At 41.4% G+C, this 14,004-nt stretch overlaps 1 protein-coding gene across 1 annotated transcript in view; it reads right to left on the reverse strand.

Moving 5' to 3' along the window:
* The window catches only part of VPS50 (VPS50 subunit of EARP/GARPII complex), a 92,727-nt gene extending 80,144 nt beyond the window's left edge, over positions 1-12,583 (reverse strand). Inside the window, exons 1-4 of the mRNA XM_082045709.1 lie at positions 12,414-12,583; positions 10,094-10,162; positions 757-879; positions 94-165 (exon numbers count right to left, since the gene is read on the reverse strand). Coding sequence (XP_081901835.1) covers positions 94-165; positions 757-879; positions 10,094-10,162; positions 12,414-12,446 — 297 coding nt within the window. The 5' untranslated portion in view covers positions 12,447-12,583. The remainder of the gene's footprint in view (positions 1-93; positions 166-756; positions 880-10,093; positions 10,163-12,413) is intronic.
* Between the last annotated feature and the right edge of the window lie 1,421 nt (positions 12,584-14,004).

Genomic DNA, 14,004 nt, shown 5'->3' on the forward strand with positions numbered 1-14,004 from the left:
ACAATTTTTCACTATAAAAGCACACAACATAATATTAAAAGAAAAAACACTTAATATCTAACATGAGGTCACAGAGGAAACAACTTTACTTACAGCAGCTTGCTGTTGTTTTAATTTGTCTCTGTACTCTTCCAGTTCTTGAAGACTAAGTACTGGAGGAAGCCTCTGCAAGTACACAGAAGATGAAATTGAGAAATTAAAGGATGCTAAATACACATGTAGTATTAACTAACCAATCAATTCCACTAAAGAAACACTCTTATTGCTTCTGCAACCTAATCTGCAGAATTAATCCATTATTTCACATGATGGATACTGAAATGTATCAGTGCTAAGATAAACAATATATCATAATTACATCATATGATATCATAATTACTTCAAAGTTACATTGTTCTAAGCCATATATGTATACATACAACCCCCTAATCATTGCAATTATTATGTCCCAGTCTATTAATTGCTAAAACAAATACCCAAAGTATAGAACAGACTTTTTTTTCCCCCATTCAAATATTTTGTCTTTTTCACAATAGTTTAAATTACAAAGTGGCTGTTAGCACACATTAAAAGAAGAGACTCCACATCAATACTGTATGCTAGAAGCTCCACACAACCCCAAGACGAGTTGGGAGGGTACAGTTTTGCATTAATACAAGATCTAAGAAACGAACCAAAAAATAGCTCATTGAAACGAGCATAATCTTTTGACCCTCCTTTTTTGTTATATGACTGTCTTTTAAGAAGACAACTTACCTCTAACTCATACTTCACAATATCAAAGGAATCATTGGAAAAATATACTTCTTCAATGCTATTAATTATTTCCTGCTGAGCTTGAGGGTCAGTTGGTTCTTCACATACCTCTCTGAGCTCCTCCTTCACAAAACAAAAAGAGATTCCATGATATAATATTGCGTCCTAACAAGAACAATGTTTTACCAAAACAAGCATTTTTCAAAACCCATTTACAGTATCAGTACAAGAAGCAATAGCAAAGAACAAAAAGTTCAATACACTGCAACTTGTTCTTCCCATTAAAAAGAGCAAGATATTTAAAACTTTTCAAAGAACAAAGTGCAGACTTTGATGTTGTAGATCAGTTAAACACTGATTCATCAACACATTTATAGCACAACCGCATATAAAGTCCACAGATTTTTCCTTCTAAAGTTTAGAAATTCTAATAAGAAACTAAAAATATATTGGCAGGCTATATAACCAGAATAAAAAAAAAAAAAAATCACAAAAAAAACTGAGTTTTTCTTAAACCAGAAAAAAACATCTTTGTAAACGTAAGGTAGCCAGTGTCACTACAAACATATAACTTTTTAATTCAGCCGTCAGAATTCACTGTAATAAAAGTCATGCCAATAAACACTTGAATTTTTTACAAGTAAAAGCAGAACAAATCTGCCTTCTTTGCACAAAACTGAGAGATTTCAGATTTTTCTCTGACTAGTAGGGTGGTCTAAACAGAGATGTGCTGTTAGCCTTTCTGAAAGCTAATATTCAAGAGGTGAGCAATCCCCTCCTTGCTGTCACGATCCCTCCCGGAAGGTCTTCTCAACACCCCAGCTGCTTCCATTGGTCGCAACAAACAAAGGACCAAATCTGAGCCTCCTCTTCACCTTCTATATCAGACATTTCAACTAAGACCAGCCCTGCCCTGGATGCTGTTCCCACTGAAGTAATGAAAATTCTTTATCAGAGACTCAAAAGGGAGAAGTGCCAGGACATTATTACACCAGAATACAAGACAAAATGGATCAAATTGCTCAACAATTGCTCCGCCAAAGTGATGTAGTGGAATGAAGTGTCCCATAAAGACCCCACACCTCACAACAATGCTGGGTTGTTACAGGAGGACAAGGTGCCAGTGTTTCATCACCAAGAGCTCAAGAGCTTATTTCACCAGCTACAGACATCAGATTTTAGACTAATTTACCAAACAACCACTAACTTGCTTATTTTGTACATCAGTTGAAATAAGGTCAATGCCTACATGACATGAAGTAAACCAACACTTTAAATAGAAAGGCTGCCTCTGAGATGCCACCAGTTTCTCAGAACTAACATGAAAACCAACACCCCCTGGACAGGAATGGAAATCCTGCCCACCCATCTGCAGGGATCCCAGCACCCTCTAGGACATTGCCACATGTTTTGTGGCATTTGGAGCATCTTAGAAACATGTCACCCTGGCTTTGCTTTATTCAAAGTCCTTGGTTTGGATTTATCCTTGGATTTTCTAATTTGAACTGCAAAGCTCTGCAGGATCTACATAGGAAAACGCAGACTCAGATGAAACACTTAACTCTGAATTTCAAGTATTCTATTTTTAATTGATTGTGTCACCTTAGCACTTGGAAAGCCAAAATTGGTTTTGGAGATCATGCAAAGGCCTTATTTAAACTCTCATAAGTGATGTGCCTAGAGCAGGATTTAGTAACTTCCCATAAAAATTAGAATAGTAGAGCAGAAGAATGTTGAAATGTCAATAGGGGAGGACATATATCAAAGAGCCAGACACTACAACATTTTCTCGTAAAAGTGAATAATCAACTTGAACAGAAAAGAAAAGAAGGATATTTGTATGGAATTTATGCAACTAGAGGCAGCCAAGGGATGGCAAGTGAACAGTTTGGAAGTGCATGAGATGGAGCCACTGCTCCTCTAAAGTATCTCTCGCAGGAGAAAAGATAAAATAATAAAAGGAGGAGAGCCAAAAGCAATAGCTCCGACGCAGAGAAAACCAGATTTCGCGCCCCCGAGCAGCGCGAACCCCGCGGTGACACAAGCAGGCACAACAGAGGCCAAAGAGCGGGCGGGCGGGACACCTGCTCGCGACAGGACAGGCTGCCCCGGCCCCCGCCCCGGCCCGGCCCCCGCCCCGGCCTCCGCCCCGGCCTCCGCCCCGGCCTCCGCCCCGGCCTCCGCCCCGGCCTCCGCGCCGGCCTCCGCGCCGGGCAGTGCTCGGGCTCCACCAGCTGGAGCGCGGGCGGAACGGCAGCTGGCAGGCGGCTTCGAGCCGAGATGGAGCAGCGGTAACCCGGAGAAAAACCACCGCCCTCCTCCCCTACCGTCAGGCGCCCAGCGCCTCAGATCTCCACGGAAGGGAGTGTCTAAAACGCCTGCTCAGTCCCGCCAGCTGCGCTGCCCGGCGGGCTGACGTGCAGCGAGACGGAGAAACCCGCCCGGCACCACGGGGCGAAGGCAGCGACCCCCCTCCAACCACACGGGCACCCGGCGGGAGGCTGTGCGAGGGAAGGCAGGGGCGAAGGGAGCGCACCCACGTATGTGAGGGAAAGAAGAAAACAATACACATAACGATATAATGACAACACGTAACAACAACTAAGCAAAATGATGCTATTCTTTAGACAAACCCTTAAAACCGGGTTTGAGCACAGTCCCGCACTCGGCAAGCACCTGTCCACAACGCCACCAGCCACAACAGCACCTTGCTCAGAGGAAGGCAAAGGCTGGGTTGGCTACGGGGCACTGACAGAAGATGGTACCAGGTTGCAGGAGTCAGGAGGGAAGAACCACATGGGCACCAAAGGGCCAGGCAGGACTCCAGGCTGGCAGACCATCCCTTCAGCTCCAGCCACACCACTCACCATTCCACCTCACGTCTCACCTTTACTACAAGCATGAGAAACAGAGGAGGGCAGGTTATGAGGAATGAAAAGATTCTTTAGAAATAGTCCCTTTAGAGTCTTTTTCAACTTTTTAATCTATGATTTTGAAGTTTCCATCACATGAGAGTGCACGGATTGGCAGAGGACACACACTTTCAGATTCAATGGCATACTGCTCTTGCAATAGTTTAATTTATAAAGCAATGAATCCGTTATCTAACCATATGTATTCCTGTCCTTTAAAACAAACAAACAGAAAGTTATTTCCCTCTGCACTCCCTAACAAATGACATCTCTCTATAAATTAGCTTAGCATCTTAGAGTACATTGAGTTTTAGCTATATGAAACTAAAATCAAAAGCTACGCAAGACAGGCAACAGCCTCAGCTTAATTTGCCCACTGAACCATTGCAAATGAAATCATCAAATTTGTCATGTGGTGTTTGGCTTCAAGTTCCCCCATGGTTGTTTGTTAAAAGAAGAAAAGAAGAAAAACTAAACCCAAGAAGAAAACTCTAGGACCATCTGAATTTCTAGACTATTGATACCTTGTCATATTGGTGAAAGGATATGTCAATGCCATAGGTAATTGATATACCCTGAAGATGTATTAAGAAAGCCATCATGGACACATATTCTGGATTTAGAGCCACATGATAATAAGTTGGGAGGGTTGGTTTTAATATCAGCATTCCAATGAAATCTAATCAAGGATATTTTTGCCTTTGTAGAAGACCACAGTTCTCAGCACAGAAATAAATCTGATGTTGATGTGGCTAGGAAAATTAATTATAAACTATTTTATCCTGTCTCACAAAGACTCTTCATCTCAGTTTTTCTTGCCAAAATACTACCTAGGAAAATATTTATTAAATAGGCTGGGTTGGTTGGTTGGTTCTTATCTTGTTCATTCTTTCCAGAAAAAGCAATCTACTGAGAACAACTCTCCATAACAAACTTAAGTTTACTATCTTAAATTATACTATCTGCCACCAGACTTTATGCCATGCTAAACTGCAGCTTCCAGTCCATCATGCTCCACTAGTTTCAAATAACTGACATGCTCAAGGCCAATCTATTCACTCACCACTGAAGGAAGCAAGTATTCTTAGCAAAAGTTTATTTGCTGTTATTCAATTTTTGTCATCCCTTCAGTTAGAGATACAAAACAATTTTACTATATACATATGAAGTCCATAGTTCCACGGGCTTCAGGGAAGGTCAGATTTAGCACTGTGGAGTTCATACTCAAACCCTTTGGAGAGGTAGAGAGAGAAATTCTATTAAACCCCTCAGTGTACTTTTCTACCTCTTCCCCTCCCCCCCCCCCCCCAAAAAAAAAAGAGTCAATATTAAAGCACACTTGTCCATAAATTTTATGGAAATTTTACATAAATTCAGAAATTCCAAGTGCTATTCTGAATAGAAAAACCTATAAAAAAATGGAATACACAGATCAGGAAGAGTAGCAGATTGGCACGGCAGACCCCATAGTATTAATTTCAATCCACCTGCCCAGGTTACTACACAGGTTCAGCAGTAGGAACCCTCCAAGCAATAATGGGCCAGCACAGCCATCTATGTTTCCGAAGTTTTGCTCAGCAAGACATTTCACCTCCTATATAAAACCTGCATCACTTGTGGTGATGAATGTGAAACCTTTTTTTTTTTTTTTTGGCCAGTAGGTTGGATCATACTTTCATGGAAAGACAATTTATCCTGTCAAACATACTTCCTTTCAGGTTATGGTTAGTGCAACTCTAAATAGGAAGTGTCTCTTTCATAAAGACACCTAAATAGACCAGTGAAAGACAGTTTCTGGGGAGATACAGAAAAAAAAAAAAGCTGTCTGACAGGTTCACACACTTGAAGAAGCCACTGCTAAGTAAAAAACAGTGGTTAGTGTTTGCATCTCACACCTCACATCATTTTGCCCTCCTGTTCTACGGAAATAGAAGTTTACAGGTCCAGAAGCCTGTGGCAATTCCTGGAAATACACTTCAGAAGAGTCACTTCATTGCAGACCCCTCTGAAATGCAGTTCAGCAAGTTTTAGATGACTTACTCAGCTATTTCCCAGCACATCACACTCCCACCCTCCTTGTATTCTTCACTGCCTGTAACACCTAAATCAATATTGCTCTGTTGAATGAAGCATTACTGGTGGGGAGTTGAAGCAAACACCTTCTGCATTCCAGTCATGATCAACCAAAAGACTTGGGAAGCAACAACATTGAAAAAAGCTAACTGGTCCTACTCAGAGAAAAAAAAAAAAAAAAAAAAAAATTAAAGAGCTTCCAGCATAATTAGAAGCTGAAGGTCAGCAATAGCCTATGCACCTCTACACAGAGAGTGCCAGGGGCCAAGTCTGCGCAGTACTTGTTTGGGCACAGCCTCATGCGCTAAAACACACCACTGAACACACGGACAATTTATATCCCTCCATTCTGAATATGGATCAACACCTCTGTCAAAAGTTAATCCTAAATACCAGGATGAGGGCCCTGCTCAACAGATTTAATCAGCAGGTACATTGCAACATCCTACCACCTTGAAATAAATAAGATATAAAAGTATTTTATATATAGATACACACACAATCTTTTTATCTATGTAAAAAGATGTATTTACATATTATATATGTCTCATAATATATGTATAACTGTATCTATAAACTCACCTCAAAACTTCTTTCTTTCTCCCATCACAGCTAGTGCCCAGCTAGGGAAGGCAATCCCACAGCCAACTTTGTGGTCTTCCCTTATCTGCCACAGGAAATGCCCAGAAACTTCTTTTGATCTCTCCTTCTTCAGTATGTATACAGAGTACTCATTAAAAAGCCCTCACTCTACCAAAACAAACATTACACTGTGAAAACAATTCTCCTGGTGGAGAGAACAAGAAAGCCTGATCCATAGAAGAGATATTAGTCACACCACCACTTAATGCACTCCTGAAAAGCACTCAGCTGCTGTTGGGGAAACAGAAACCCACGCAGACCAAGAAAGCCACACTTCTATAGCTATAAGAAAAGCATTAAAAAAAAACAAAAAAACAAAAAAAAAAAAAAAAAACACCCCTTTCAGTGTTGTTTACCACTCAAAGCCACAAAGCCAACTGAGGTTTGTATTTTCATATGAACTGATTATCTTCAAGATAAGCATAACCTAATTCAAAGTCAACTCATTGTTAATCCTACACACTTGAATTCAAGTGTACCAAATACCTCTCCCACCCTTTTGTGACAGCATCTACTGAACAAAACTGATACCAGCATGGGAAACAACAAGTTGTCAGTAACAGAATGGTTCAAAAATAAGTGCATTTGCCAAGAAAGGTTGTACCAGATGAACCTTGAGGACCCTTCCAACCTGGTATTCTATGATTCCATGAATTACAGCTCCCCAGGGTGACCAGGGCACACAGATGAAGTAAGGTATCTCAATCAAAAAAGATATTAAACCCTTCTGCAGTCAGCTTTCTCTACCAGAAATCCTGCTTTGCAGTATAGAATTGCCTTATCTACAGACAATATAATTAACTATTATGCACTTATTTCTCTGTATGACCAGGTCGGCAGTATGAGTCTGTAATACAACAAAAAAGTAAACCAGGTTTGCTGGTAACTTGCCTTCATATGACAGAAGCAAATTGAAATTTTTGAGGATATTTACAGAACTTGTCGGAGTACTAGTTAACGTGACTCCATGCACATAGAAGTATTCCATAAAATATCCAGGTACCAAATAATTTCATTGTTTAAAAACTAAAAATTTAGGAGGACAGTCATCACTTCAACGTGATGGCCTGCAATCAACCAGCCAGCAAACCAACAGCTTTCAGATATCAAGACACAAAATAATTTTGCTGGTCTTCCCCTTATGTGATGCAATGTCAACATATTCTTCTTCCTGACCTCTATAGTTCCCATTTGACCACCAAACTAGTGTGACAGTCCCCCACTTCAAAAACAAGGTTTTGTTCCTAGAGTTAGCATTATCTGTCAATGGCTTGTGATCTTTCCAGTAATTCATGCTGTCTCTGCAGCCTTGCATTCTGTATCTCCCTACAGCTTTAACTCAGCTTTTGAAACTTTCAGTAACACTTGCCCTAGATCAATCTGGAGATACCAAGTGTAGCATCATAACCACTCTATCATCAATACAGTATTTGCCTGGTGAGCTTGAGTCTTTTATTATTCAAGATATAAACAAAAACAGTTTCTAAAATGTGGCAGCAGAGAGCAACCTATGCTTCCAAATAGTGACCCGCAACAGTATGAAGCTGTGCTTTTACTCATTGCCTTCAAAAATCTGCACCTTTACTGTAGTCTACTTTTGCACTCAAAAGTGAATTCCCTTTACCAAACTCGCACGTTATTATAAAATAATTATTGAGGGGCATTAGCTTATATCCAGCTAAGCTGCTTGATCCTGTGATTATAACAAAATTCTGATTTGTGACATCAGTACGTTGCCATGGCATTCAGTATAGCTTCAGGTCAAAACAAATACCAATATCCAAAAGCTTAATGACTTTCAACTTCCATGCAGTGCTCAAACCTAATCTCCGTGACAGTTACTCATACCACAAACACAGACAATATCTCCCCCTCTTCACCTCAAAAAACTCCTGTTTTCAACAACGGGTATCTGAATCTATGCTCATAGTGACAGGAGGCATATTACAGTGCCTCATCTGATGTCTCATCATTTGAAAAGTAAAATCCTACAATTAAGATTTCAGCAAAGTTAAGGAGGCATGACGATATAAAATCCTTCTCCAAAAGAAAACGGCTGGAAGTAAAATTACCACGGCAAATGGCTTGGGACTGTAGCCCAGAGTTAAACTGATCAAAACACAGTAATTTTATTCAAGATTCTTGTGATCTAATGCTTTCATTTAATCACATAGTCAGGTCATGCAACTTCATAAGAGTTTCACTCAATACAGCTTGCTGAGAAGGAAAAAGTTAATCTAAGCAACTCAGAATTTTGAGAACTACTCACCTAAAACATTTTGGAAGGAAAAAAAATATTAGAAGACTGAAAAATATAAAACTCTTATTCTGGGGCACAGAAGAGAACAATACTCTAATTTTATGAGCTTCTAAAAAAATAATCAGCTGACAAGATCTAATGTTGATGCAAGCTTGCCTTTTCAGGCACAGAATTCATAACTACAAAGAGATTCTGTTTGCAGAACAGTTACACATAATGTCTTCACATTGCAAATGTTTGACATAAAATTACAAATGGTTGACAGGCATTTGTTCTCCCATTGTTACTGATACAAAGTATAGGCTTACCAGACACATAACATCTAACTATTAAAGAATAGAAATCCAGCCAAGATGTGCTACATCAACTTTTACTTGACAAAAAAGTTTGAAACTGGATGCTCAGTGGGTGGCAGGAATCTGCAATTTTGAAATCTAAGCTGTGCAGATGAGACGATTCTTTCAACATCGCTGCAAATGAATACTTCCACTCTTTGAAATCAATATGTTGGCCACTGTTTAACAGCATTATGTACCAATTCAGATATTGTTACTTGATTTTTCAAATACACAGTAGTGCTGATTTTCTGGTCTGCCTCAGCACAAGCAACATATTACAGAAGAACATAAGGATTTTTTTATTTTGGTTTGGTTTTAACTATTGTAAAATAAGGCATCCAATTTTAGTCAGGAACTTATGTATCTCATTGGTTAATGGCAAAATCCAAATTAGGATTAAATAATAGACAACATCCACAGCAAGTCTTGTGAATCGTCCATTCAGATCAACAGTGTATAAGAAGCAGTGAAATATTGTGACAAATGTTTCCTCACACCCAAATTATTCAGCATAATTTGTGAGACAAAAGTGAGCCAACAGTATTTAAGTAGTGAGACACAAGAAAACCAAAAAACCTATTAGTATTACAAAGCTGTAACATTTAAAGGAGAACATGAAGTTAATTATGTATGCTGAAGAGTAAAACCATGAAAGTACAAAATATACTTGGAGCACCAAGACTATTAAGAGACTAAATATGAAGACTAGAACTATACAGGCTACCCATATAGCATCTACTTTCCAAATTAAAAAAAAAAAAGGCACTTTTCTTTTTCCTTCTTTTTTCTCCTTCATTCCTGCAGGAAACCTAGACATTATTACAATATTATGATCAGCATCCAGTGACAATTCAGAAGTTCCAAGAAAGAAATTTTTAATGCAAGTTCATTCTGAGTCAGTGAACTGTTTTGCTTCACAGCTTTTAATTCTTTCATAAAACTATTTTAAAAGATTTTCAGCAAGAAATAAAACTGTCAAAAAGACCAACAGCAAACCTGGTTTAATAAAACTTAAAAAAAAAAATCACACAAAACAACAACGTAAGTGTAATCTAACCATAAAATAAAAAACATAAAATAAAGGGGGAAAGAGTAGGGAGTGTGTATCATACCTTACTAGGAATCCGAAAGCTTTCAATAGGACTGAGGTCATGAACACTCTCCTGAGGACTTTTCAGACCCTGTAAAAGAATTTTAATAGTCAGTTAAGACTGATTACTTTATATATATTGTAATTAAACTGCACAAGTCTCACCTGGTGTTGAATATACATCTACAAGTCCTTTAATAAATTACAGCGATATGAGGCTGGAAGGCTAGGGCTTTATTCCATAAACATTTAAGCAAGACCACTGGTATACAAATTATGTTCCTCGAACACCTCAGCATTTCCAACTTTATGCTGCAATACGAACCTTCTCACTACAGTTCACTTATACCCTCCTCTCTAATTCCAGGTGTTATTTTATGTTTAAAAATGCATGTGTCCAAAAAACATAACACACTTTGCTTCACTCACTTAATGGTCTAATGGAAACAAATAATCAAATTCAGGTGCTACCTACTCTGTAGCAAAATTGTATTATTTTTGCTTTATGGCATATTTGTCTATTTACCACATAATACCATTAGATCTGTTTTTCCTTATGCATAACTAAATTGAGAAAGATGCATAATCCACATTAGCTGCTTTACAGACAGTAATTCTTACTCTTCAAGACATACAGCCACATAAACAGAATATGTTCTAGTTGACTGAAGGTTTGTACAGGAAGCAACAATTAACCAGCTGAATATGCGTTTGCTGAATATCCAGCACATTCACAATTTGGTGAAGCAATACCACAGAACATGCTGCTTAGCAATTTTTCCACCAGCTCCCTAGGCAGAAGTGAATCTAAACATTCAAGTTTCAGATACAGTTCTGACTCTAGCTTCCCTTGAGACTGCAGGGTGTTCACATGAGTGGTGAATTTCAGGCAGACTTTCCTCCTCCTCTTGCAGTTGATGCTAACAGCACTGTTCCCAAGCCCTTTTCAGGCCCTGGTACGTACACACAAAGAATCTATGCAATTACTACATGATTTTATGAACAACAAAAAAAAAAGTGTGTATCCTCTGAAACTACTAAAGTGTTTTACAAGTCCATCACTTTCGCAGTAACTACTACATTTTACAATTGTTTCATCTTCCTAGGATGCAAAGCCTCTTCATTTCAGTTTTGATTCTCAGATTTCCATGTGCATCACTTCAAAACATCTGCCTTTTCCATTTGCCACCCCCACAGGTGACTCACCTCTATGCATCGGAAATTCAAGGTAACAAACAACCAGAGCAACTGCTTCAGCTTCTCATACTGCACGTGAAATCTTTCACCTGTCCTCTCAAAAATCTACAGTACCAGCAGCTTATCTTCAGAAGAAGCAAGAAGTTTCACTTTTTAACTAAACAAATGCTAAATGGAACTTAATCCTTCCCAAAGGCTGAAAATTGCATGTCACATCATTTTCAGACCACAACGTTCCCACACTGGGCAGGCTTCCCACAGCTCCTCTGAGTCAAGCTGAAAACTGATCATTTACCCCTATAATGAATGGGAGCAGAACCTTATTTTGGAAATTCAGTTTTCAGGCCAGTGCCCATTTTTGAGCCCTGCCTCCCATGTAAGCATCACAATTCTGAGGGCACAGTTTAGGGGAAAAAAAAATAAAAAGTTTGGTTTCTGACTTTCCCATCATTTCCCATAACTATCTAGAATACCTGATGTGGTGGATGACTCAGGTGATTTTTTTATGTTCTCAGGGCAAACAGGCTTCATTTTAGAGATATTTAGTATACATGAATGACCTGAATACTCCAATACACTCCTTAAAAAAAGGCTCTGAACCTTGGAAATACTAGTCCAAACATACACTAGGAGAGATCTACATAACCCCAGAGACACCTGGCACAAGGAAGCAGGCTGACAGAAACACATGAGGTGCTCTAGCACACAGTCAGTAGGTGTCCACCCAAATCCTTCCCCAGCTTTGCCTCCTTTTCGATCCAAAGCGTGTCCCCCAGACAAAGCCACGTTCAGTGCCACGGCCCAGCGCTTGGAACTGTGCGGGATAGAAGGGCCTGACGCAGACCGCTCGTGTCATCTGTAACGCCAATCTGCCTGTCACTGCACACGTACGTGCTGGCACCTGTGCACGCTTCCATTTCTTGATATAAAGAGGAAAAAAAAGCTGGGTGCGTACGTACCAAGAGCTCATGCACACCAGGACGCCCCTCTCCTCACAGGCAGGACTGAGGGTGATGCCCGCGCCCCGGAGGCCCATCAGGGTGCCCGGGCACGGCCGCACACGCCTGTCCCGGCGCCCCGGGGATACAGAGTTCGGGACCCAGCCGCGGCGGGACCCCGCTGCCCTCCCGACCCGAGCCGCTCACCTGGCGGGTCATCAGCGACTTGATCTTCTGCATGACGGCACCGGTGCCGGTACCACCGCCGCCGCCCCGAGAGCGCTCAGCAGCCCCGTGCGGCCGCAGGCTCCGGCGATCACGGGGAAGCCATGTTGGACGCCACCTGACAGAGCCCGCCCAATGCTCTCTGGGACCGGTAGTCCAGGGGCGGTGACGCCCAACTACAACCCCCGTCAGCGCGACCGGGAGGGCGGGCATCCGGGCAGGGAGCGGGGCGGGGCGGGCCGCTGCTTCCGCCGCGGCGGGCGGGGCTGAGGCTCCGGCGAGCGGGATGGCCGGGTGGGGGTGCTGTGAGGGGAAGCGGGGCGCGGGCGGGGGATGTCGTGCGGGAACGCGGGGCGGCAGCCGCCGCCGTGGCTGCGGGAGGCGGAAGTGGGCCGCGGAGGAGGGAAGGCCACGGCCAGCGGGACGGCGGCTCTGGTACCTCACGGGGGCGGCCCTGGCCCCTCTCCGGGCCGGTGGAAGGAGCCGGTAGTTGTGCAGCCCGCTGTCCGACAGCGCTGCTGAGCTCACGGCACCGACCACCGTGCGCGGCCTCGGGCTCTTGGTTACGTTTGTATCCCCGAGCGTCCCGACTGGCACCGGTAGCCCAGCAGGCCGAGGGTTTCTCCGTGGTCTGGGGGATGTGTTTAGGCATTGAGTGTTTAGGCTTTGAAAGCAGTTAGCGGAGAAGACAAAATGAGGCTTTGTCTAAAGAGGTGGAATATCTAGAAAATACACTTGAACATTGACCTTTTTCTGTTTGTCTCTGTTTTTTTTAAGGCATTATGCACAAGAGTGTGGGATCACTGGAACAGGCTTTTGTATCTCTATGCTTTGGCTGTATATATGTCAACTAGAAGCTTCTAGCTTTTTTAATCTGTTTTATATCAATCCAAGAAAAGGGATGATTTATCCTGTAGTCCTTACCTGGAGATGACGTCTGGTAATGAGGCCACCAACATCTCCACTGCAGCATAGTAACACCTGCAGAAAAGGTTGTCTTTCCTTCTGGGTTACTGTAGTCACACATAGACCAGCTCAGCATGTATTTCCCAATCCTGTGTCCTGCTGCAGGCAGAAGTGGGTGTACAGCTCTCTGAACTGACACAGTGACAAAGTGAACATCAGAACCACTGGACCCTTTTCCGGCATTCTTCAGCGAGAATTCTTTACTTTTGCCTACCATTGGGAATATCATCTGTAATTACTTCTATGGGAAACCTCTAACAAGTTTAGCACATAACAAAGATACTTCTTAATAAAACAACTAAAATTTGCAGAAATACTCAAAAATGTTCAGAATGTGCTGCAAATAAAGTTGCTTTAATGCAGTTGCTTTTATTAAAAATGAGGTTAGATTTGTTTTGTCTGCCATTTAACAACCAGCACAAGCTAGAATTCTGTAGTAAAAATAATATGCATCTTTAGCATCTACTTCATCTGTGTAAGTTATTCAGTGGAAAAACTTGCAGCATGTTAATGACATCAGGGGAGTATCCAAATACTGGACATAAGGGGACACACTTGAAAAAAAAAAAATTATAATCTGTTGGTTGGTTGGCTTTAATTTTCTTTG

This window comes from Streptopelia decaocto (genome assembly GCF_964273445.1).
Source record: "Streptopelia decaocto genome assembly, chromosome: 2".
Taxonomy (NCBI): Eukaryota; Metazoa; Chordata; class Aves; order Columbiformes; family Columbidae; genus Streptopelia; species Streptopelia decaocto.